General features: G+C 42.1%; 2 protein-coding genes across 6 annotated transcripts in view; one reads left to right on the plus strand and one right to left on the minus strand.

Annotated features, from left to right (window-relative positions):
• The window catches only part of LOC146513492 (voltage-dependent calcium channel subunit alpha-2/delta-4-like), a 108,880-nt gene extending 101,336 nt beyond the window's left edge, over positions 1-7,544 (plus strand). For 4 of the 5 annotated variants that reach the window (XM_085168742.1, XM_085168744.1, XM_085168743.1 and 1 more), the window contains one exon: positions 184-7,544. In XM_085168742.1, coding sequence (XP_085024868.1) covers positions 184-279 — 96 coding nt within the window. In that variant the 3' untranslated portion in view covers positions 280-7,544. The remainder of the gene's footprint in view (positions 1-183) is intronic. The other variant, XR_014875403.1, reaches the window with a different exon arrangement.
• On the minus strand, positions 3,336-19,444 carry afg3l1 (AFG3-like AAA ATPase 1). Its single transcript, XM_085168747.1, has 16 exons — positions 19,188-19,444; positions 16,549-16,633; positions 14,858-14,937; positions 14,438-14,587; positions 11,732-11,803; positions 11,023-11,147; positions 9,265-9,532; positions 8,364-8,501; positions 8,136-8,289; positions 7,945-8,052; positions 7,596-7,721; positions 5,007-5,117; positions 4,788-4,903; positions 4,477-4,677; positions 4,187-4,381; positions 3,336-4,055 (listed from the first exon to the last, which is right to left on the minus strand). The coding sequence occupies exons 1-16, from the start codon at positions 19,317-19,319 to the stop codon at positions 3,828-3,830; spliced, it is 2,289 nt and encodes a 762-aa protein (XP_085024873.1). The 5' UTR covers positions 19,320-19,444; the 3' UTR covers positions 3,336-3,827.
• Positions 19,445-21,106: the final 1,662 nt, after the last annotated feature.

Raw genomic sequence — 21,106 nt, forward strand, 5'->3', positions numbered from 1 at the left:
GCACGAGTTAGAATATAATTTATGCTAAAATGAGTCCAGAGTCTGGACCGTTCATACATCAGGTCATCCATGATCTGCTGTTCACTCTGTAAAGCTAACTAATGATTGTGTGGTGAAACAGGCTGATGTACTCAGGGAAACTGCTATGACAGGACTGAGCATCACATTTGTTTCGTCCTACAGGAGAACGCTAAGGACTGCGGCGGGGCGGCAGCCATCTCCCTGTCGCTCTCTCTCTTCTCTGCCTCTCTGCTCGTCTCATTGGTCGCTGAGTTCTAAACCAAAACGAACCCACCAATCAAGATGAACACGACAGTGAGGCGGAGACTTAAACATCCAGCAGGTAGCCAAAGGATTTTTTTTTTTTTTTTTAACTTGAATAAGAGAAACGTGGACAGAGAAACTGTCTCAGCTGCTGATCGGCCTCACTTTGCAGCACAAATAAAGGGCTACACAAGGTTTTCTTTAAAACCTGTAATAGACTAAACTGACTCTGGCTCTGCAGCTGGAGGAGACTCCTGGGGGGGGACCCCCTCCTGGACAGCGCAGCCTGTGCGTGGAGACGCGTTGCCATTACACCGGAACAAGAATGTAGCAACTTTGTAGCTTTTTGATACAGAACTGATGTGTACATGTAGAGTTTTACAGCCTCGATTTACCAAAACTCTCAAATTCGGACAAAAAAAGCTGAACTTTAAACACTCAAAGACTTTCTCAGCAGCTTTAAGGGTCAAATGTTAACAGAAGATGCCGCACGCCATATGCAAGGAAACGCTGTGACTCACTGAGGAGCGTGACGCCAGCCTGTTAAAGATGAAGATGGAGAGAAAGTCTCGCTGATTTTGTTGGCTGAGATAGAAGCGGTGTCGCGGCTTTAGGTGGAAATGAAGCGACAGCATTCAGGGATTCGTTTTTATAAAGATGTGCTGGGACTGTTCGGAATGTCAACACAATAAAAAAAAACATTTTTCACTTTACACAGCAGCATATTTGTGTTTTTTTCACATTTACAAAGAAAACGAAAGCGCCTCGAGGCGACTGTTGTTGTGATTTGGCTCTATAAATAAAATAAAATTGAACTTGTGTTTTCATCTTCAGGGGCTCGACTGTCTGAGCTCGTACAAGAGTCACCGTCGTTGTATATTTTCTGTCATTAACAGGAAATTCCAACCTTGATCTTCTTCCCAAAACTGGTGTAACTGATTAAAACAACACTGGTGAAATGGAAACCGGAGCTCATGGGCTTCACTGCTCTGTTACCTCTGCACCGCTGCTATGTGAAGCAGGTGTAAATGCACAACAGCGCTGCAAGAGATCATGTTACGCTCATGTTAGCTTCTCTTCATTGGTTCCCTGTTAAATTCTGGATTTCACATCCTTCTCAAACACAAAGTCCTGACTGATCAGACTCACATCTTAAAGACCTCAGAGCGCCTCGTTATCAGGACAGAGCGCGTTGCTACTACACTCTTCAAGTTTTTAAAAGTAGGATGGGAGGCAGAGCCTTCAGCTGTCCCACTTTGGGTTTGGATGACAGACACTCAACTCTACTTTTAAGATTAGACTTACAATATTCATCTGTGACAGAGAGTAGTTAGGGCTGATCAGGTGACCCTGAATCATCTCCTAGCTACACACTTCCACTGGCTCCCAGTGAAAGCCCGTATGTCCTATAAAATCCTCCTCGCATGCAAATCCCTTCATGCTCTTGCTCTCCAGGACTCATCAGACATTCTTCTTCTCCCCACGCTGGACTCTACCTTCCTCAGTACAAATGCTCACTCTCCATCAAGCACTCCAGACAGCGGTCCTTTGGGAGCAGGGCTTTCACTCTGACACATGCTCCCCTCTGAGATCTGTGATCCTCCATCTCAGAAAGCAGCTGAACTGTCACATGCTCACTGAAGCCTTTCTTCTGTGTCTAAAGAAACCTCGGGTACTTTGACGGGTGCTCTATTACGGAGCCCCGCAGGGGACATGGGAGAAAAAAAAATTAAGACGGACTTTTGCGAGATCTCGCAAAAGTTTTAGCCGCATTCTTCCCATTAGCTCAAAGCTAACGGGAGGTCGAGACCTCCCGTTAGCTTCGAGCTAACGGGAGGTCGAGACCCACTACAGCCGGGAGGAACACCGCTTTCCCGGCACATCGTGCCTCGACCGCCCGGTCGGCTTCGAGCCAGCGTCCGAAGAATGCGGATAAAACGTTTGCGAGATCTCGCAAAAGTTTTGCGAGATCCCGAGTTTGTTTTGCGAGATCTCGCAAAAGTCCGTCTTAATTTTTTTTTTCTCCCATGTCCCCTGCGGGGCTCCGTACTCTATAAAGTTATGATTCTCGTTACTACTCTAGGCTCATTGCAATAGGCTCAGTACTTCTTATCCACTCCCCATGTGTTTATATACAAGGCTGCCTTTCCGTTTGCCCGACACCGGCGAGTTCTTCCTCGCTGGAGCTGTATGAGTTCCCCCTCTAACGTTGTAGGGGCTCCAAATTCCAATATAAAGCTTATTAATAACCTGAAAATCCATCTTAAAAATGAAAAATCAGTTTACACAAATCAGGACATGAAGTATCTCCTGTGCTGGGAGACTTCCAGGAGGCGCTCGTCTCATTTGGATGCTAACAGGCTTCAAAGTATTCGTTAGCGAGATAAGTTTAATTAGTTTCAGTCCCTTCAGGGATGCTGCTGATGAAAATTTAAAACATAAAATAAGACGAGCCTTTAACTCTGAGGGGAACGGCTCGCGTTGGGGCTGAAATGCGACGCCTGCAGCCATCACTGACGGTCTGTTTCAGTGTTTTAGGGGGATTTTTACTTTAAATCAGCAGAACTTACGCGAAATGTTTCATTTTTTATTTTCTGTTAACATCACACAAAAATCAACATGATCAAAACGTTTGTACAAAAAGAAATCCGAAGCGACGGATGCTGCTGAGGTGTTTCGGTCCGACTCTTCGTGTCAGTATGAAGAGTAACTGCTGTCCACAAAAAGAATATTTAAAAACGATCCAGTGTTTTTAGTCTGGACACACAAAATAATCTTCCTCATTATCAGCAAGGCATCAGTCAGGGAGGGGTCTCCCCTTTAGAAGAATAAATAAAGGAAGAGTCAGTCTGTATGCACCGTTTAAATGCGCATCTTCTACATTCGAGCTGCCTGTTTGAGTCTTAAAGGCATTCTGGAGCAAATTCCTGCCCAGATGTTGGAAAGAAGAAACCTCTGGACAAATTCTACAAGCAGCGACTGACCAGAGACCGGTGGATCTGAGGAGGAGGTATCCGAGGTGCTCCCAACATTGCCCGTTTGCCCACTTCCTCACTTTATTTTACATCGAATTAAAATCAAATGCACGTGGACGTGATGCCAGAGCAGAATATCAATGCAGTTATATATTAAAATACAATTTTTAATACGTAGTAGGAAATTATAACCACCAACCTTCATTTTTCTTCATAGCAGTTATACAGGTCACCAACTATTTACATTTTAAAGACAGAGCACTAACGAGCAGTGCAGCTGTCTCAGATTGTGCGTATTGATCCTCTGCAGGACGGACACGTAAAGTTAAAGTTGACTGAATAAAAAGTATAATTTTATTGAAATCTGTGAGATCACCTGGTGAAATCTTTTTATGTTTAAGTTCATGAACGTGCACGTGCTAATTTCACCTTATCTTAAACGTGTTAAACTAGAAAGATTCTTGAAGGTAGAACAAATCGGGGTGAATGGCCGCGTGCTCTTCCTAAACCCAGCACCTCCCCCAGACCTCCAGACTCTGTCAGACCTTTTGTTTTTGCAGCTGGTACGTGTTGGGTGTTTTTTGGACTCTACATGGCCTGCCGTTTGTCCTGAGTTGAATTTTTGTCCTCCGCCTCCCCTCCTCTCTCCTGGTTCCAGTCTCGGAGGCCCTGCGGCAGGCTCGTGTCCTCCTCGAAGCTGCCTGTTCCCTCCACAAACTCCTCATACGTCGACTTCTCCTCAAACGGCCGAGGGCCCAGCAGCTCCAACATGTCAGCCTTGTTCAACACCTCCCTTTCTAGCAGGCGCTTCCCCACCTGAGGATCACAGCAGAGGTGGAGCTGAACTGGTTTGTTTCAGACAGAGGATGAACTGAAGCCCAGATGTGGAGCTTCAGTTCATCCAGCGTTTATCTGAGGTTGTGTTTTTGCGTATTAGACCGTCTCACCAGCTCCACCAGGTCCTTCTTGTCCTGGATGAGCTGCAGGGTGCGCTCGTACGCTCGATTTACCAGCTCTCTGACCTCCTCGTCAATGATCTCCGCTGTCGCCTCGCTGTACGGCTTCTCCATGACTACCTCGCCCTGTCGGGGGAGGTCAAACGACACCTGTCCCACCTTCTCGCTCATCCCAAACTGCACCACCTGCAAATCAGGGTGCAGAGCGATGCATCATAAAACAGCACTCTTCTGCTGGTGGGAATCAAACAGGAAGTGTGCTTTTAGTCACGTGTGCGTACCTGAGCGTAGGCAGACTGCGTGACCTTCTTCAGGTCGTCCTGAGCTCCGGTGGTGATCCGTCCGAAGAAAACCTGCTCAGCCACACGCCCCCCCAGCATCATGCACATCCTGTCGAACAGCTGCTCTTTGGTGTACAGGTACTGCTCTCTGGGCAGGTACTGAGCGTAACCCAGACCCTTCCCCCGCGGGATGATCGACACCTGGATACAAACCACGTGTGGTTAACCCACAGCTTCCATCTACACCTGTAACAGGTGGAGATGGAGTCATAACAGAAACGACACAGCCCGAGCACGGACAGAGCTCCTACCTTGAGCAGAGGGTCAGCGTGCTGCAGGAACCACCCGACGATGGCGTGACCGGCCTCGTGATAGGCGACGGTCTTCTTTTCCGTGGGCTGCAGGACTTGAGTCTTCTTCTCCAGACCTGAAAACAAACGTCCGATACAAACTGTCCTGTTTACCACACAAAGACCATCACAAGAAACAACCGTACGCAGCCGCCACGTTCTAGGTGATGTCACACTCGCCTCCAATGACCCGGTCGATGGCTTGTTCAAAGTGTTTGCTGTTGACGGATGGGTTCAGGTGCCTGGCTGCGATCAGAGCTGCTTCGTTGCAGACATTAGCGATGTCAGCTCCTGATTCGTTCAGACGGGAAAAAACAGTCATCAAATTAGAGCGATATGAGATTTTTTCATATCACGATATGTTTTTTTCATTTCAGGCGATAACGATATATATCACGATATAAGCCAAATAACTATATTTGTAAGATTTAAATGTGCCGTTACTCACAAGTAAAATGTGAAATAATCAGCAGCTTGTTTTGATTTAAATATTTATTTCCTATAATAAGTTCAACAGGGTAGATGTACTTAACCCTTTAAGACCTACCATAGAACCAAGTCCGCCAGAGCTTATATTATATTTTTACATGCTGTGGAGCCATTTGTGGGAACATTTCAAGTTGATATACATCAATACAACCATTATAGCCCAAATTTTAATAATATGTCTGCATTAAGTGCATAGTAATTACATAAATTGCAAAAAAGTGCAATAAACTACAAAAAAAAATTGAAAATCGTTTTTGTTTTTTTAACATATATTTCTAGTTAGAGAAATTTAAGAGGCTTATCCCTCAAAACTGTAAATACAAAAAAGTTGCACAAAATAGCTTCCCACCACAGGAAATTTATTTTGAGTGTCTTCATAGTTTTATTTTTGAAATACACCAATTTTCATATACTGCAGGAAAAACAAAAATAAATATTATAATGCAAATTTGCAAAAAAGCAGCATGTGCATCAAAATAAACTATTTCCAGCAGTGCAATATGAGTCCTAAGCATCCCAGAAACCACACAGAAAGTCATAAAGTCAAAGATAACTTTTAAAAACACCAGTATAGGCTCATGAGGCTATATGGTAAAAAAAAAAAACCCTACATTTCCGCGAAAATGACGTCACTTCCAGTTTCGGGCAGGTCATGGCGGACATGCAAAGGTTTGCGCTGATGTCTATTTCAACGTAGGAAGTGTTATGAACAGCTGATCAGATCGGCAAAGCGTGTTTCTGGAATATTATGTTGTTGTTGCTGCAAGTGCTTTTTATGCAGTTTTTGCAAAGTTATATGTGGAAGGAAACTGTGACCGAGGACAAGCTGATGGCATAAGATGTAAGTACAACTCCTCCGGTTTCATATGCAAAAAAAATTTATTGCGCTAGCTCACGTGGTTGCAGAGCTACCGGGATTTAAAAGTAGTTACGCAAAACAGAGCGTGCTGCTCTGACCGGCTTTAAAGGGTTAAGGAACATGAGACTGTTTCAGATAAATAAAGGCAAATATTGCAAACTACACAAAAGGCAGCCGCTAAAGCGTTTAAGTTTCAAAATAGAACAAACAAAACAGACTAAATTGTCAATTCCACTTAGAAACAAAATATTAATTCTAAAAATAAATCTTAGTTTGTTTTACAGAAGAACAGACAAAATTGACTAACTTTTGTCAATATCAAATAAACTGAGAACTAAAAGGAAATTCTCGATCTCTCCTTGTTGTATAGCTGAGCTTTGCAAACAGTTTTAACAGTTACTTTAGTCTGACAGAAGCCGAATGACAAATTAGCGCTTCCAGTCAGAGACTGAGCATGCACCGCTTTATTGTATTTCCAGACTTGCTTTTGGCACATTTACAGTGCGCGCTACTCTGTTTTTGTCAGACTTGAAATAGCCGAAATACCCTCACACTACAGAACTTCTGTGGCTCTTCCGTTCGACAATCTCTCCGGCATTGGAACCATCATCTGTTTTCTCTTCGGTAACCTTCGCTCGCGCTCTCGGTTGATTTTTCTCTAGTCGCCACACTCATTTCCTCCATTACCCGGGCAGCATGGCAGCTGGCTGCTTCCCAAACAAATACTGTAGGAGCCATAATTGAATGTATTGAATTTTTTGATGATCACTGGGTTTTCATTTGTATTGGTTGCTATGGTGATGTGTAACGGGAGTCACGTGGGTGCTAGCGGTGACATTAAGAGGGCGCTGTCAGTCTGTCATTCACTGGTTTTGATTTTGACAGAGAGGAGGGCTGGGTAGCCGGAGTTTTTGTCGACCGCTGCACAACATGTTTCGTCTTGTTACATTAGAGCCTGTGACGTTGTAAGAGTCCAAATCGCGAGATGACATTACTCTGTAAACACTTTAATAAACAAGCAAACAATTCCACCTCTCACATTATTGCTCTCACTTTTTTCTCACATATTTGCTATCACTCATTTCCTCCATTACTCGGCGGCACGGCGGCTGGCTGCTTCCCAAACAAATACACATGTGCGACTTGGCACTTCTGCTGTACGTAACAAGTCACGTGACGCGACGCTGCGGCTGTGATTGGTTCGGCTCTGCGCTACTTCATTTGGATTGGCTGTTCTTCTTTTTCTTTTTTAAAGAGGACAAGAGCGGCGAGGCCTATTGAAATAGTTTAACTTTACTATCGAGAAAAAGTTATTTCGCAATACATATCCTTATCGTTCTATCGCCCAGCTCTACATCAAATATAATGTTTTTTGCTTTAGGGGCGTTACATTGTTGTTATTCGATCCAACTGTTACAAACCAGTGAATCCCGGTGTGGAAGCTGCCATCTTCCTTGAAAGAGCGTCTTTGTCCAGATTGGGATCCAGTTTGATTGGTCGCAGGTGGACTTTAAAGATGGACGCCCTGCCTTTGATGTCTGGCGGACCTGACAGGAGACAGGAGAGAATTCTTCCTCTGCATTACAATGAAGCTTCAACATGAGCATGATTTTACACGGCACAGCATGCGTCCTCCAGCAGGTACATTTCGCTGCCATGTTTACACTTAATCAGGTTTCTAAATGGCACGTTTGGAGAATGCAAACAGCAAATCAACACCTCACACCAACTGGCAGCGCTGTGGTTAGTGGCAGTAAAGACTCTGCTTACCTATGTAGATCTGTCTGTCGAAGCGTCCTGGCCTCAGCAGCGCAGGATCCAGGATGTCCGGTCTGTTAGTTCCAGCCAGGACCACCACGTTCGTGGCGGTGTTAAAACCTGTACACAAAGATGAAGACACTTAAATCTAATGGGGAGCTGGGGGGATAGTATGTTCCACTGCAAAAATGCAGCTTGCCTACCATCCATCTCCACCAGCAGCTGGTTCAGGGTGTTCTCCTGCTCACTCTGACCCCCAAAGTTCCCCCCTCCTCTCTTCCTCCCCACTGCGTCGATCTCATCAATGAAGAGGATGCAGGGGGCGTTCTTCCTCGCCATGGCAAACATGTCCCTCACCTTCATGAGGAGAGAGAACAGTCAGTGTCTGAACAGTCATCTCAGATGACTCTGCTCTGGGTTCGTTCGCTTACTCGGGCCGGACCGACGCCCACAAACATCTCGAGGAACTCGGAGCCGTTGACAGTGATGAAGGGAACGTTGGCCTCTCCAGCTGTAGCTTTGGCCAGCAGAGTCTTTCCTGTACCAGGAGGTCCGGACAGCACGGCTCCCTGAGATAAAAGTGATTGAGAGCAGTTCACATAGTTCACGTCTTTAGCCTGTATCTTTACGAATAATGACTGATTTCATTTCAGGTTTTGTTTTTGGATCCTACTACAGGATTAAAACTGTTAGTCCAGAATTTCCAACACACAGCAGGAAAAACAGCTCAGTGTTTTTACACTAATGTGCTCAAATAAAAAGTACTTTATCTTCAGAATGGAACAAAACTCTGAAAAATTGGCTACAGTAAAAGCTTTATTAATAAAACGTGCAGCAGGGACTCATCAATGTGAAATAAACTCCTCATAAGCATTTCTACACGTATCTGAGCAAAGCAATGCACACAAACAAGATTGTAAGCAAAGATAAATAAAACAGATGATCAAATGCAGTCGAAGTAAGTTATTGGTATCACAGAAACTAGGGGGGGAGATCTATTGCATATACTTGATGTATCGAGAGGTTAAAACGACTTTATTGTAACCATCAAATAAAGGCTGCCATGGAAACATTAAGTTGTACGTTGTTACGCTGCAAATGCATCATTAATCGCCCCTCCCAACCGGAAAATTTCCTACCCAGCACACTGCGCTGAGCATGCATGTTTATATATTACAAGATAGGGGAAAATATGGTGATAGTGGGAGTTTCACAGGGAGGATGTCTGTGAATATTTTCCAAAACATGCTGTAAAACTCTGCAAAAGGCAGCAGTACCACAAAATTATTCCACCAGATGAAAAGTCCTCGTCTGCAAAACTCGGATTTTTACCTTGGGGATCTTAGCTCCGAGGTCCTGGTACTGCTGCGGGTTCTTCAGGAAGTTCACAAACTCCATTATCTCCAGCTTGGCCTCCTCACAACCAGCCACATCCTTGAACTTCACCTCGATGTTGTCCTTCATCATCTTGGCTGTTGACTCGCTCATGCTAAATGGATTCCTACCACCTCCGGCGCCTCCTCCCATTGGTCCCCGCCGCAGCGTGACGAGCAGGAAGCCAATCAGCAGCAGGGTCGGGATCATGCTCAACAGGAAAGAGCTGAAGGAAGAAAAAGCAGCGTTAGGAAAGCTACTTTTTCACAAATGTTATTATAGAAACTGATGTTGTTAGGCCCTTTTTAACCTCTTAAGCCCCAAGGGGGTTTCTGAGCTTCCTGCTCGAAAATGTAATGCCCAAATTTAATTGATTATTTCTCTGCAATTACAAACTCTGTCCTTACAATCTTGGTATCAAAATAAAGCTAACACTTGGGAAATTTCATCAGAGGTGTAAATATTCAATCAGATATTACTGTGTCAAAGTTACTGAGAGTGGAACACAGAAAAAGTAAGTAGATTTTATCCTCGCCTAATTATTTTTTTTAATTTTTAGCATATAACCCTTTGAAAAATATGCCTCAGATCACATTTGGTTCCAGAAAGTCAGTAACCAACATATAAACATCATCTGTGCAAAGATTTATGTTTCTAAAGTGAAACAGTGAAAAATTACAGCGCTGTCTATACATGAATATCCAGACATTGTACAAAAATGTCCAATTTTGGCACACAATTGGACACCATGCCAGTTGATTTTTTAGGTATTAAAGAGCAGAAATTAATAAATTTTATTAACAGGCCTAAACATGCTTTTTTTTTTTAAATATATGTTTGAAGAATTAACCACACATTTACATGGTAACGGCCCTTTTCTGCCATGCAGAGCATTTGATTGGCCTCTGGCCCTTTAAACTCCGAGGGGCTGTAACTTTGGTTTCTTTTGGTCAATTTGCGTGATTGACACCTCTTTTTAATCGTTTGAGCCAATAGATTCACAGTGACGATGCCACGTTCACAGCACTTCAACCAATCAGACGTTGTGATGCCAAAACCCACGTGGGCCCAAATTTACTGCATGTGGCGTCTGTTCAGTCACGTGTCTGTAGGTGGGTCTAAAATGGAGGTTGTTGACGGAAAACGGCTCTGATGCGGCTAGGTAGGCATGGTAACTACTGTTAGTCACGTGGCTACCGGCGAAAATAACGGAGGAAATCGGGACGGTAAGACAATTTCTGTCTTAGCGCATTTGCGCCGCTGTGTGTTTTTGTGATCTTCTTTTGCGGCTCATTCAGTGAATTTTGGTCTGATCGTGGTGAAACTTGGTGTGTGGAGTCAGTGATAGCTCTGGAAGCTAACCAGCCCATCTTTAGCCGGTTACACGAAGTCTGAAGAATTTCTGGTTCGGTTTTGTTTGTGCGGACTTCTGCGCATTTACGTAACTGCTCGTTTAATCACGGCTTGTTTTCGGTGTGTTTGGTGGTTGTAGAAATGGTTTATATGACATTTTAGCTGAGATTCTGAGGTTTCTGTGGATACCACACATGTCTGGACTTATATTTCTCAACCCGCGTTATAACCGATTAAACGTGATCGCCTCCTTTTTGCCCCCGGTACCGGGGGCGTGGGGCTTAAGTGGTTAATAAAGATTTTACCCCTGATTAAAGCCTCTGTCTGACATAATGCATGCTGCGTTTGTGTGTCCGAACCCACCCATCACTCTCAGAGCTGTAGATGACGGCAGGTCGGTGCGTCGACTCCATTCCGAGTTCCAGAACTGCCGTCTCGAGGTTTCTCTCAAATGAGTCGACGCTGCCGATGTTGAACCAGACGTAACTCTGAGGGACAAAAAACATCATGCATCATTCAACTAGAGAAAGGTAGCCTGAACTGTGCGACTTACCTGTTCCTAGGCCATTTGTGTTTTTAATCTATGCAAAATAAAAATAGTCTTTGTGCAACTTTGAGTAAAAAACCTCAGGGAATGTCTGACAGAGTAATTAATATTAACTTGTACTGTATGTAACAGCACCTCACTGTGACACTTTAAACATCTCCACTTTAGTCTACACTGGACGGTCGGATGATGGGGCGAATTTGATGGTTGTTTTCACATGACTACTAGTGGTCAATGGTTACTCTGGTTACATTTGTTTTACTTTTTAAACTTCTCTAGCTGCCCAAACTCTGTCAGGCTTTCTCTAAACGTACATAACACCCAGATTGTGCCTTTAAAAAAAAAAAAAAAAAATCCTTAAACAAGAAACTTTTAGTTTTTTAATGTAAACATGGAAAGAAATTTAACTGAATTTGGTTAATTAAACAAATTAATTAACTGACCACAAGCAATACTTTGAAGAGCCACTAGGGGTTGTGACAGCTGGATAAAAATCAGTTTGAGCATTGCTTTGCTTTGCCTTACCGCATCGGTGTCGGCTCCCGGCACCAGAATGACTCTGACGTACTGCTTGTTGACGACCTCCAGTCGATCCACCTGGAAAGAGCATGAAACTGTTAACCTGCAGAAACATTAGTACGGGGCTCTAGACTGCGACCAATTTGACCACATTTTTCAATGGTGCGACCAAAATAAGAACTCTGAAACTCTGAAAAGTCTCCGTGGTCAACAACAGACACACATTATGCCCATATCGTGGTCTAAACCAATCAGAGATAGTCAGGGGCGGGACCTGTCTGATTGGCCGTGGTCCAGATATTACTGTGGTCCTTCGTGTGTACGTTTGAAAGTGCAGGCAGATAGAGGGAGGCGAGTAGCTTGAATAAAGCGATATCGATTCATTAAATATAAATGTATTTTGCCAGAATCTCAGGTTAAAGCTCACAAAACTATTTCAACAACTACCAAACAGTAAATGAGAGCAGCTAACGGATTCCACACAAAGACGTAAACACAGAGCGGACCGACGCATCAGAATCAGCTTTCTTTTTCTCGGCTTTCTCACCCGACGGCCCGAACACGGACACGCCGTCGTGGCTGAAAGCCGACAGCTCACTGATTCTGATACGTCGGGTCCGCGCTTTGTGTTTACGTCTTTTTTGCGCTCGATTCGGAGCTGCAGGGTTTGTCTCTCTCCAACCAAAATTCACAGAACCAGCAGCAAAAGAAGATCAAAACTACGCTTCACATTTGATAAATGTCATCATTACTTCCCCTCTTACTTTGCTGTTTTGCTCCCACCATGATAAAAATCACACTTCATGCACAGCTCTCTCTCTCTCTGTACTTCAAGAACAGTTTCCCGTCTCAAATCTCTGTTTTCTGCAATATTCACTTGCTTATTACCCACCAGTCTACCGTTGTTTACAGCGCTGTCGGCCAATGTCTTTCTTTCTTTTCTTTTTTACTTAAATGACCTCAGACAAGAAAGCCTAATTTCTGCTGTTCAACACCAAGGTTATTATCGTTAACGAAAACTAACGAAATAACGAAAACTAGAAGTGAAAAAACATTTTCGTTAACGGAAATAAAAATAAACACAAAAAAAGGAAAACTAACTAAAACTATAATGAGTGTTCACAAAACTAACTAAAATTAACTGAATTTATAGCAAAAATGTGTTTAGTTTTCATTGATGTGTGCGTGTCATACAATAGTCAAGGGTGAAAATGAAGTTTAGTTTACAGATTTTTTTCTTGCTGTGTCTCATTATGCCAGCAGGTGGCAGCACGTTAGTCGAGTCGTCTGTGTTGCTGCTCCGTCCACGCGCAGAATCATGTCAAGAAAAGTCAGAAGAAAGCGCCAGAGTCCAATTTGGGATTACTTTGAATATGACTGTGTTTTGGATAAAGCAAGTGTCTTGTAGTGGAAACAGACAAATTATGAGGGACATTTCTAAAGGGAAAAAAATCCCACAAACCTTAAAGTGCACTTGAAAAGCTCACACAAGAAGGCTAACCTAGCTTACCTTGAGAAGGTAAGGGAGCACACTCAACCCTCATCCCCAGAAAACAGAAGCTAACCCCAGGCAAGGCAGCGTGATGCATCCCGAGACAACAGGACGGGGATATCTACACAACTGTGTGAGTCAATTACCTTCAAAAAGTTTATCAATTCACTTGAACCAAAATTACGAACACCCGGTGCTGCGAGAGTTAATAGTCTCATTGGGGCCAAGATATACATTTTATAGTTGCCTGGTATCAATGGTTGTTCATCTGCCTTTATTTATTTATTTAAAGAACCCATAGGTGGGAATGTGAGTTGTCTGTCTCTGCGTGTTAGCCCTGCGACAGACAGGCGACCTGTCCAGGGTGCAGTATGGTAGCTGGAATAGCAACATACCCAAGGATGAGCAGAATGACTGATATGATGAAACTGGGATTTTGTTACACTTAATTATTGCAAACACAACTAAAACTATAACTGAAACTAATCAAAACTAAACTGAAACTAAGGATTTTCAAAAAATTAAAAACTAAACTAAACTAGCAAACAATTGGTAAAAACTAATTAAAATGATATAAAATTGAAAATCTGAAGTCAAAACTAAATAAAAATAAAAACTAATGAAAATTGCAAAACTATTAAAACCCTGTTCAACACTAAAGAAATTTAAACTTTTTAAAATTATGCAAAATTGCAGAATATTTTTAAGGTCATCTGCTATAAAAAGCCCAGCCAGGAAAATCTCCTTCATGTTTTTCTGTTTTATTCTCAGTTACTTTGTCACAAAGGCATCTGCTGTGATGCTGACACCTCTGATGAAGTCTCACAAGTGTCAGTACTGATAAATGATCAGAATTATAATATTTCTGATATTAAGCCACCTTTTCATTTCATCACACAGACAGAGGACTGGAGGCAATGTTTGAGTTTGAGCGCCGAGTCACCTTACAAAGATGCACTCTGATAATAGGGGTTCACCAAATTCAACTTGACTCTCAAACTTAACTTAAACTCTCTGCTTTGGATTGAACAGGCCAGTGTTTACTGAAATGTAATGTTGTCTGTGTGAACACTTGGTTAAAGGGACGCGAGTAAAAACAGCTTCCTTCATGTTAATGGCTGGTCAGAGCCACTCTGTGACTGACTGGTACCATGTCATCTGTCAGCAACCACTACAATCAGGACTAAATATCCCTGCAGTCTGGGAGCAAACATCCTCACCTTGCCTCTGCCCAGGTAGCGGTGGACAAAGTCCTTCCAGCTGATCTCTCTGCCGGTGTCTCTGAAGAAGAAATACAGCAGAGCCGAGCTCACTCCGGCCACCGTGATCGCCACGTAACGGAAATCCTTCTCATCCCAGGGGATGTCGCCCTGCAGACCAACACAGGCACAGGAGGAAAGTTACCTGCAGGTTATTATCTGTTAATGCGATGGCATGCTAATGACAGGAAAGGATGATGCTGATTTGAGGAAAAATTGGTCAGCTGCAAGAAATAAGAGATGAGTAAGAACAGCGTTGGGCTGCTCACCCCTTACGTAAAATAAATATATTGAAAAATTGAGGCTGTATTCATAATTCTGTTACACTTATGTTGTAAAATAAAAACTGAATGGTTGTTTCAACGTTTACATACAACATACCTTCTGCATTCGCCTCCACCAGTCCTTTCCTCCTCCTCCTCTCTTCCCTCCTCCTCCTCCGGTTGGTCCGTTTTTTCCATCTGAAATTCAGAAATGTCATTTTAGCTACAGTTCCTTTTCTAGTTTCTCAGTTTTTATCCATGAAATATCAGGATATTATTATATTATTATATTTCTAAACTGGATTAATTATTTCAGTTTGACATGCATTTGATCTGAAGTTGCAGCTCCATCCCTGCTCCTGTGATCCACGCTCACTGGCTCAAGTTGAGGACGCTACTCAGGTTAATTTTTAGGGTCTTTTCATATCAAAAACAAAAATTCTGATGGCCACCAAACACATTTTGGCCTTGCAAAGAAGGATGACCAGCAGGGGGTGCTGAAGTTGATTCTAGCTGTCACAAGGCAAGAGGCAGGGTACACCTGTACAGTAGGGGTGCAACGATACTCGTATCGATATCGAACCGTTCGATACAGTGCTTTCGGTTCGGTACGCATATGTATCGAACAATACAACATTTTTAATTTATTTGATCAACTTTCCTTCTGACGGTGCTGTCTGTGTTGAGCGCTCAGTGGATCTGCGCTCGACAGTGCAGCCTAGGCGGAGTAGTGGAACACAGATTCACTGAGCGCAGGACAAGCTAGCAAGATAGAAGCTAAGCTCTCGTTGCAACATGGCAAATTGAACCTCCTCCACCCTCATTCAGATCTGGCGTTTGGAACTATTTTGGTTTTCATGTGACGTATGACCCTGAAGGTAAGCGCGTCATGGACTAAAGTAAAACAGTATGTTGGATGTGCCACGCAATGCTCAATTACATGGGTGGGAACTAGTGTGTTAGTGCAGTTAGCTCGTTAACGTGTTGGCCGTCCAGCCCCACGCACAGGGCGATCCGCCGTAGCTCGTTAACAGAGATTTGCCGTGTTGTGGCGTTAACGTCATTTCAGATTAACGCTGACAGCTCTAGTGGGAACACAACGAATATGACTGCACATTTACTCCGACATCATCCTAGTGCAAAGACAAGTGGAAGCAGACAAAAACAACAAGCACGCATGCTACAAACTTTACCCGAGTCATTTAGACAGCCGTTAGCACATGATTCTCCTTATGGGGACCTGATATGTTTAATATGCTGCTGAGAATATAGCCCAGAAGAAGCGTATAGTATAGCTTTTATTTTGGAAAGACATTTCTCTGTAATAAACTCTCTTTTCCAAAGATGAGGGATTCCTCGATCAGATAGATTTATTTTTTATTACTTTGTTGTTTCAGCAACATTAAATTTAAAAACTGTACTTTTGAGTTAAAATATATATTTATAATTTTAATAAATGACAAATTAAAAAGGCATGAACATTTTTTGTATCGAAAAAATATCGAACCGTGACACCAAAGTATCGAACCGAACAGTGAATTTTGTGTATTGTTGCACCCCTACTGTACAGGTCATCAACCTGTCACAGGTTTGCGTGAGTCTCGAGAAGCTGATTCCTCATACTGAACATCAGCATTTGAAATGTCTAATTTAAAATGCGTTATACCGCTAGTGTATTTAGCCATTTAGTTTAGTTTTTCACATTCTTGGTAAAAAAACATTTGTGAATAACTATTCACAATAATATCAAATGAAATAAACTGTGAGTTTTTTAAATAGTTATTGATGTTTGAGAAAAACAGATCTCACCTTTGGGCTCTGTGGCGTAGAGTCGTCGCTGAGCTAACTGGAATCTGCGACAGGACAGGAAGTTAGCTGGAGTCTGAGTTATGTTCTGAAAAAGACCACACAGTCACCGCTGGTTCACTGGACACCATCTACAAACAACAACCTGCTGAAGAATGGCTTTTAGCAACTATAAACTAGGGCTGCCACAAACGATTATTTTGATAGTCGACTAGTCACCGATTATTTTTGCGATTAGTCGACTAATCAGATCATCATCCACTGGACGTAAAACGTACAGCTTATTGCACCAGCAGTATCTGCTCTTATATAACTATCATTAGCTTACAGCTTTAAGTGTTTAAGGTATGTGCTAACTAAAAATAAAGACAAGATGATAGTTTATTAAATTTTAATGAAATTTGCAGATTGTTTCGGTGAAGTTTAATAAACTCCTTGCTATCTAAAATATAACAGGACACCGGAGTATATTCTCGAGCATCTCACACTTCTGATAATCAGTTGTCTGCTTGACGTTTATTCAGCTGTGTAAAAACTATAACTTTAATCTCAGCCAAACCGATTTACTCAGGAACAAATAAAATACTAAAAAAAAAGAGCCAAACAATAACATTTTTAAGTTATCTAAGTCACTTATATATGTTTAACCTGAGTAGCGAAAGACGGCGGTGGGTTTGAAAATGATTAGCCGGGAGTCCGGTGTTCTCACGGCTCTAGTTAGCCTAGCCCCCGGCTAGCTATTGAGCTAGTTGGTAACAGACATCTCCGAAAACGTCAGAGCGCTTTTGAAAATATGTGGCGTCTTGATAAACTGAGCCGGTATTTGAGGTTTACACAGCTACATTCTCGCCTGAAAATATGTTAAACGTTTATTTTGTGACCCAGAAAGAATAATAAGAGTAATATTAAAACTAACTAGCTGCTCCATTGTTGGAAACTGAGCTGGGCTGCGCTATGAGTTCTGGGACAGAGCTTCTTCTTCTTCGGGGTTTAACGGCAGCTGGCATCCTTGAACATGCAATGCTGCCATCTTCTGTTTCAGTCCGTTATTACACTCTTAAATTCTACTACTTATTCCTGCGTCTTTTGGGATCTTACAAAGCTTCAAACGACGTGTCGACTATTAAATCAGTTGTCAACGATTTTGATAGTCGATGTAATCGTGACTAGTCAACTAATCGTGGCAGCCCTACTATAAACCTCTAATCAGTTGAGGTCACATTCATTCAGTGGGTCCATCCCTGACTCATTAGGGAATGAGTCAAGGACAAATACTATATATATATATTTGTATTATATATTATAGCTAACTAATACATTCCTGGTTCTTGGTGAGAAAATGTAACAGTAACTCAAATAACCACTCTTTACAACCAACATTCAGTATGCAGAAGGGTATCTCTGAACGCACAACATGTTGAAGCCGCAGCAACAGAAGACCACACCAGGTGCCACTCCTGTCATCTAACAATAGGAAACTAAGGCTTTAATTCGGGATTTACGGGGTGGCTGTAGCTTAAGTGGTAGAGCAGATCACCTTCTGATTGGAAGGTTGGTGGTTCGATCCTTGGCTTCAGTCTGCTTGCCAAATATCCTTGGGAAAGATACTAACCCCAAGTTGCCCTCAGATTCGTTCATCAGACTGTGAATGTGAGTGAATGTTTATTAGTTTGCACTTGAGTTTAGAAGTGCTTGTGTGAATGAGACATGTTGTATATATAGTTACTTTGAGTACTCCAGGAGTATACAAGCATATAAGAATCAGACCATTTAATTCACACAGGCTCACCAAAACTGGATAACAGAAGACTACAAAAATGTTGGCTGATGAGCCACGGTTTCTGCTGTGACATTCAGACGGTAGGGCCAGAATCTAATTCAAACAACATGAAAACTTGGATCTATCCTCGCTTGTATCAATGACTCAGGCTGCTGGTGGAGTAACAGAGTGGAGAATATGTTGTTGGCAGACTTTGGGTACCAACTGACTACAACTTTGCCTGAGTATTGCTGCTGACCATATCATCGCTTTATGACCACCGTGTACTCATCTTCTCACGGCTGTTTCCAAGCACCACGTCACGAAACTCAAACCATCTCATGCTAATTTCTTAAGTTCACCCGGCAGGTCTAACCCAGTGGCAGCAAGATGTACCGAATGAAGTGCCCGTGAGCGAATAAATGTTAAACTCATGAGGTTTTTCTTTTCTTTACTCTCTCCTGCATAGTAAGGCTATTGAGCTCACAAGCGCTAACTTTTGCCCCTGCACAGGCTTCCAGAAGTTGGCCAATTAGAAGACAGTGAGCTCATATGACGTTTAGCTGCTGAAATGGCTTTTCTCAGGGACTAACAAAAAATGTACAAGTATAAGATAAATATGACTTCACGATCAAAGCTTGAACTAATTTGCTTTTAAGCAAAAAAAGAAAAAAAAACTTTAAACAATTGTTTCAACTAAACTTGGCAGGCAGTCGTCCTCGCTAGTAGCTACTCATGTCTCGTGTTTATTTAGTTAATTAAATTTCTAAAACACACAGAAAGGAAACTTGCGTTGACTAGGTTTCTGGTGGATTTTTATATTTCTGTAAAAAAAAAAATGATAATTTTAAAAACTCTTTCGCAGACACCTGCCGTCACTTACCGGGCCGATGGAGTTTCTGTATCCGGATCTGAAGAGCTGTCCTGCGGTCACAGCTGAGAGCCTGGCCCGGGCTCCCCCAGCACGGCAGAGAGGCAGAGCGGCCGCCGAGAGAAGCCTCAGTAGCTGAGACATTCCCGCTGTGCCGCGTGCCCAGATTTTCAGGCCACAAAACAAAACTTTTTTATTTAGTTCTGTCCCTGGAATCCTTCATGTAACGCCTGCAAGTTTTATTGAGTAACAGCGTGAGATGTCAACGGGAGGATGATGTAAAGGCCCTTGAGGCGTCCCATAAAATGCCTGTCAAAAATTGTTACTGAAGGAAATATATTTAGCAATAATGAAATAGTCATATTCCTCATTTTCAAATGTATTACAGCAATATTACTATTTTGAATTTATTCAACAAAATCACATTTATTTGTGTTAAATATAAATTTATTACAATCAGGCATCATACAGGTCCTCAAAGCACAGCCTGTCACTTATTGGCTTAGAGAGAAAGCCTGGCTCGAGTGCTGTTACCAAAACATGCAATGACTTCGCTTCTTTCCGAGCCCTCTGACTGTGGAGGAAGTTTGTAATTCCATTTCTGCACTTAAGGCCAATAAATCTCCCGGCACAGATGGTTTGACTGCAGAGTTTTATAAATCATTTTCTAATCTCCTGGCTCCGTTTTTACTGCAGGTTTTTACAGAAAGTATAGAGAATAACACCCTCCCTCCTTCTCTTACTCAAGGTCTCATAACACTTATTCCAAAACCAAACAAATACTTACTCTTTATTGATAATTGGAGACCCATCTCCCTGCTCAATAATGACTATAAGATTATGGCTATAATACTTGCTAACAGAATTAAAGAGGTCTTGGAAACAATTATTGATGAGACACAATCAGGCTTTATGAGAAACAGGCACATTTCTAATAACATTAGACTGGTTTTGGATTTACTTGATTACTCTGATTTGGTACTTGACAATAGCTTCATTCTCTTCCTGGATTTTTATAAGGCTTTTGATACAATTGAACATCAATTTATTTTCCACTCTTTGGAAAAATTTGGCTTTGGAGAGTTTTTCTGTAAAGCTGTCAAAACCTTATACACAAATGGCAATAGTTCTATTAAAATGATTAACGGCTCCACCCCGAGATTTGACCTGAAACGTGGTATTCGCCAAGGATGTCCTATTTCACCATATTTATTTTTACTTTGTACACAAATTCTTGCAACTAATATTTCAAACAGTGTTGTACAAGGAATCACCATAGCTGATAAGGAGCTTGTCATCAGCCAGTTAGCCGATGACACCACACTCTTCTTGAAGAATGCAAACCAAATCCCTCCAGCTCTTACTGTGATTAGGGATTTCTCTGAGGCCTCTGGTTTATGCCTAAATCTAAAAAAGTGTGAGTTACTAGCAATTAAAGACTGCCCTGCAAATACTATCTGTAATATTTCTGTTAAACAAGAAGTCACATACTTGGGACTGTTAATATCCAAAGACCAAAAATCAAGATGCTCTTCAAACTTCACTCCAATTATACAGAAAACCCTAAAAAAGTTCAACCAGTGGCTGCAAAGGGACTTGTCGTTGAAAGGTAGAGTGTTAATTGCTAAAGCTGAAGGGATATTCCGATTAACATATGCTGCTCTCTCCTTACATCTGGATAAGAAAATTAGTAACGATATTGACCGTATGCTCTTTGATTTTATATGGAAAAACCGTACGCATTATATTAGAAAAACTGTTGTGATGAATAAGTACGAATCAGGTGGGCTTAACGTCTTAGACTTTTCTACTTTAAATAACACTTTCAAAATTAATTGGGCTAAACATTTTCTTAAAAACCCTACCTCTATCTGGAACTTTATACCATATCATATTTTCTCTCGTTTTGGTGGCTTTAATTTTATTTTAAA

Source organism: Neolamprologus multifasciatus, chromosome 7 (genome assembly GCF_963576455.1).
Source record: "Neolamprologus multifasciatus chromosome 7, fNeoMul1.2, whole genome shotgun sequence".
Taxonomy (NCBI): domain Eukaryota; kingdom Metazoa; phylum Chordata; class Actinopteri; order Cichliformes; family Cichlidae; genus Neolamprologus; species Neolamprologus multifasciatus.

Coding starts and splice junctions, on each gene's coding strand:
- afg3l1 (XM_085168747.1), bottom strand. CDS start 19,319: ATGTCTCAGCTACTGAGGCTTCTCTCGGCGGCCGCTCTGCCTCTCTGC. Junction 7,722..7,944: donor CGACAGACAGATCTACATAG/GTAAGCAGAGTC, acceptor GTCTCCTGTCAG/GTCCGCCAGACATCAAAGGC. Junction 5,118..7,595: donor TTCCACACCGGGATTCACTG/GTTTGTAACAGT, acceptor TGAACGAATCAG/GAGCTGACATCGCTAATGTC.